This window comes from Neodiprion virginianus, chromosome 4 (assembly GCF_021901495.1).
Source record: "Neodiprion virginianus isolate iyNeoVirg1 chromosome 4, iyNeoVirg1.1, whole genome shotgun sequence".
Classification (NCBI taxonomy): Eukaryota; Metazoa; Arthropoda; class Insecta; order Hymenoptera; family Diprionidae; genus Neodiprion; species Neodiprion virginianus.
Window position 1 is genome coordinate 15,872,093 of NC_060880.1, and position 4,381 is coordinate 15,876,473.

At 48.0% G+C, this 4,381-nt stretch overlaps 1 protein-coding gene across 1 annotated transcript; it reads right to left on the reverse strand.

Moving 5' to 3' along the window:
- Nucleotides 1–215: 215 nt before the first annotated feature.
- Nucleotides 216–4,173, reverse strand: LOC124303164 (beta-1,4-glucuronyltransferase 1-like). Its single transcript, XM_046760049.1, has 2 exons — nucleotides 1,986–4,173; nucleotides 216–1,910 (listed from the first exon to the last, which is right to left on the reverse strand). The coding sequence occupies exons 1-2, from the start codon at nucleotides 3,117–3,119 to the stop codon at nucleotides 1,698–1,700; spliced, it is 1,347 nt and encodes a 448-aa protein (XP_046616005.1). The 5' UTR covers nucleotides 3,120–4,173; the 3' UTR covers nucleotides 216–1,697.
- Between the last annotated feature and the right edge of the window lie 208 nt (nucleotides 4,174–4,381).

Below are 4,381 nucleotides of genomic sequence, written 5' to 3' on the forward strand. Positions count from 1 at the left end.
TCGAAAGAGGTAGAGAAGAAGGACGAGGTGGACTAGGAGGAAGGTAGTCGGAGGTGGTATGAGGTGGTAGCGGGTGGTAGGAGGTGGTCGGAGGTGGTAGGAGATGATCGGAGGTAGTTGGGGGTGGTTGGCGATGGTCGTTGAAGGCGGTTGGCGGTGGACGCGGTTACGCGTCTTCTCACGGGGATAATCGAGCCGATCGACATTTCTAGTCGACATTTCTTACTCACTTTGTACCGACTCAATCTGAAAATTTCATACCGACACTACTTTGGCTGCTGCGAATGTCGATGCGAGCTCATTAGGTAGAGTCGATAGAGTAGAACCCTCCTACGCTTCCAGGCCCACCTGGGCCCACTTGCCTGCCGAAAACTGGTCACTTAAATTTACCCAGGGGTATCGGTCTTTACGTTCTGCAGTCAACGTCGCGATCGAAGTGCCTAATCGCAAGCAACCAAAGTAGCGTCAATTCAAAGCGCCTAATTACAGTCAACCGGCTCATACACAGTCTAATCGATCGAATAAGGTCAACCCATAGTGCGTTACATAGTGTAAGAAATTAGGTATGCTCGATAAAGGACAAATTTTCGTGAAAGTTTGCGCAGTCTACCAGTTGACGTCACGGCAAGTCGTAGTGAGCCTACAGTGCAGACGCAAACGCGTACAAAACACAACATAACCTCAACTACAAGGTTAATAAATGCATAAACAAATGTGGTGGGTTAAATCTCGCATTGACTCGCATCATTTCACAAATTCAATCAAATTCATTAAGTTTATTTGTTTGGTTAAGGGGTGTAAGAATCGCAGTGGGACCTGCAAAGGTAAAAGTATTCGCATTTCTAATATGCGAGAACTGAAGAATTCAGTCAACGTTTCGTGTGTAACATGCTAATGTACTACGGAAATTTTTCAACAATTTTGAATTGACCGCTTATTGTGACGTCAACTGGCGAAACTTTCCAATTGGTTGGTCCAAAAAGCTACGCTGCAGCACATCCAACTCCTTGCATTATGAGTCAAACCAAGTAAATTCTTTGGAGCGCCTGATCACGGACGTAATTTCGATTGTTTTCTTTACAAATATATAGATTTTTCCGAGGGAAATCGACTGTGCATAGTCTGAAGTTACTACGATTTTAAAATTTTTCAATAAAAAAAAACACTATACCAATGTATGCAAAGAATATATCATAGAGAATGTACTCTACAGTTTTCGTGGTCAACTGCTGCCAAGTTATCGCCGAAAATTGAAAGAATCTTTGTATTGAACAATTGGCTTATTCAATTGTTCACCAGTGCAGTGTTTTTAATTCCTAAGGTTCTAATTAGTGGTGTAGTCTTCTACGGCATGACTTTGGATAAAACAATTTGAAAAAAATTGGATAGTCATCTGAAAACTCTCAACATTTCGAAAGTTGCTTAGACCCGTTCGTACGTAATAACATACAAATCGCTCGTTGCTTTTTTTGTACAACTCTAGCAATTGAAACGACCAATGGTAAATTAGATCGAATTTAGTTATATTTTGAATGAAAATGATTATTTAAAAAATCAAATATAACCGCTACGCAGTATTCGTTCAGTAATTAATTATTAATCCTACAGTATTATACAATATCCCCCAATATCATCGCATCACCGCACAACGTTCTTGTAACACTGGAGTTCGTAATTGCATGCATTTTTTGTCTCCGTCATTGGCGGCACCTGGGATTTGCCGGATATTGTTTCTGTAGTCGTCTGACGACGCTCTGATATATCCTCGAATTCCTCCTCTCGTAGGGACGCCTCCAGGCTTCTCTGCGGTTGTCGATACTCGTCGGGCGACGCTTGACTCCTGGTGCATGAACGAGAAAGGCACCATCGAGAACGACGAGGCGGTAACTCAAAAGACACATCTCCAGCATCTGTTAATGAAGCGAAAGAGACAGATGTATTATTGCAACGGTTCGACACCGAAATTAATTTTCGATTTAATTCACCTGCGCCATTTTGTCCTGCCTGCCCTCCCACGACATATCCTCGGTATAAAGCGGGTCTTCGCGTGTACCGATGTACACTGGCTCCCACCTGTGATGCGGAAACTCCCTTCTGGTTACGACGGAGGGTCTAACCCTGCCAGGATCGGGCCTTAGCATCCACCTCGTCAGGCCCGGAAATTTCTGGCAATGAGCGCAGACGAATCTGTGAAAATACCCAGCGACGCCGGCTCTGGCTGCCATGAGTAGTTCGTGCTTGGTGTTGGGTGGTTTCTCGTTGGCCTCGACCTCGAACGCGGGAACGACGAACACAACGCCGACCCTGGGGGGCCGTCCGCGGACCATTTCGACGAACCCTGAGGCGAGATTCTCGCTGGGAAGCAGCTCAATGTCGGAGACCAGGACCCTGGGGGTCCGAGCGTTGCTCCTGGCGACGTTCCGGGCGACGTTCACGGGGTACATCATGTTCCTGGACTTTCGCTCGGTCTCGGATTCCCGTAGCTGGATGTCCGAGGCTGCGCAGTCGCCCAGCGCCTGGCTCCTGGGCCTCAGAGCCGGCGGCCTTCCTGCGGGAAATATCAACTGCACCGCCACCCTCGCCATCCCCGGCTCGCAGCCGCAGGCCCTCTCCAGCAAGGCGACGGCCAGCCCGGCGTCTAGGCCAGGGGCGAAAACGGCCAGACTGATGGGGCCCTCCCACCGCCTTGCGAGCTCCACCACGGCGTAGACCTGCTCAGCGGTAGCGTGGGTGCAGAGGGTGACCGGGGGCGCCTCGGCGCCGGCGTAGCCCCCCAGGACTCCCGACAGGACCCGGTAAGGCCCCTTCTCCCCTGCCTCCGGGGACCAGGCGACATCGGCCGAGGTGTAGGACAGCGAACGCGGGAGGCCGTGGGTCCATTCGCAGAAGGTCAGGTTTCGCGGCCTCCTACCGGCCATGTAAACACCCGCCGCATAGACCAGACCAAACTCCTGTATCTGTTCGGTTATTGCGACCGGCTGTTTAGCCCGGGCCGTTTTTTCTGACCAAACGAGAACCGAGCTTCCGCGGGAGGCTAAAAGGTGGGCGAATATCACAGCAGCGACGAGACCGGCAACGAAAACCGCGATCCGACGCCCTCGACGCAAACCCGAGACCATGAGGGTCCCCGTAAAAGGGCAGGGCCTTACTGAAAGCCAGGAACAATTCGCACGCCTGGTCCTATTGGGCAGGTCGCAAAGATTACAAAACTCGAACACAGCACTGGGCCGTTAACGCACCCCCGAACTCCGCCCTACGCCTGGCAACTTCACCCTGGCAAAAGACGATCGATGCGAGACGGCCAGGGCCGTATCACGGTTCACTTCATGATTTTTTTACTTTTTTCCCCTTCTTTTCACCATCAGGGATGAATCGGCTCATGTTTATTCCCGGACTACCCATATCGTGGGGAAGGTTAAAGGGATTCTTGACCTTGACAGAAGAATGTCGCAGGTTTTTTTTTTGCCTCTAGGTGCATACTGAACTGTAAAGAGGGCAAAAGATTGCAAAATATAAAGCTTAATTAACACATTGCACAAGATAAGGGATGTTGGGGTTAAAATATAAAGTCTGTTCTTCTCTCCCTTTCCTGGACAGTTTTTCTCCCGGTCAATTTTCGTTTAAAAATTCATAGCTATAATTGTAACGATGACCGACCAAGTCAAACAGCCACAACTGACTTCTCCAATTACTCAACGTACATGACTGTATACGGTTATATTGAGACATGCAACCTCGTAGCATCAATATATTATAGAAATAAATTGCGTCCCCGATCGAAATGACGTTATATAGGCATACTAGATATATCTATACCTACATGTATAACCCACATCATATCCTGGCAGCTGCAAACGTGGTGACTGAAAAGTGGCTGCAAAAACAGTAACTCTTTTCCTTCCTCTCTGCGCTCTTTCTACATACATTATGTATCTATAGTATTACCACCGGTAAGTATATGATATTCTTACTTCATCACTTTGCGGTTAATTTTTTTTCTGTATATAGTTAACAATTCGCGTTGTCCAACACTGCGATTGATATGAGAAGAAAAAAATTGTCTACTTGTTCCTGATAACGTCACACACATGTATACTTTTTTTATGTACCGATCACCGAACTTCCATATCAGAGAAAAAAGTGAAAGGAATTATCTGAGCAAGAGGATACCTCAGTTTTTACCGTCTGTATGACGGGGTGGCTGGCCGGCGCCTCGTCAAGTCTTCATTGATTGCATCCTGCAGCTAATTTTAGCGCAACCCGAGAGGGGATCAGGAGAGGGTTGTTTGGGGGCAGAAAGAGAGTGAGGAACTGCAGTCCTTTGTAGCGAGTTCATACCCGGCGGAATAATTCATAATCGCGAAGTGCCGCAGGATGATCA

Excerpts from the sequence above, each read along its gene's own strand:
- LOC124303164 (XM_046760049.1), bottom strand. The coding sequence starts at position 3,119 with ATGGTCTCGGGTTTGCGTCGAGGGCGTCGGATCGCGGTTTTCGTTGCC. Across the intron at positions 1,911-1,985 it reads GGCAGGACAAAATGGCGCAG|ATGCTGGAGATGTGTCTTTT; the intron begins GTGAATTAAATC and ends CTTCATTAACAG.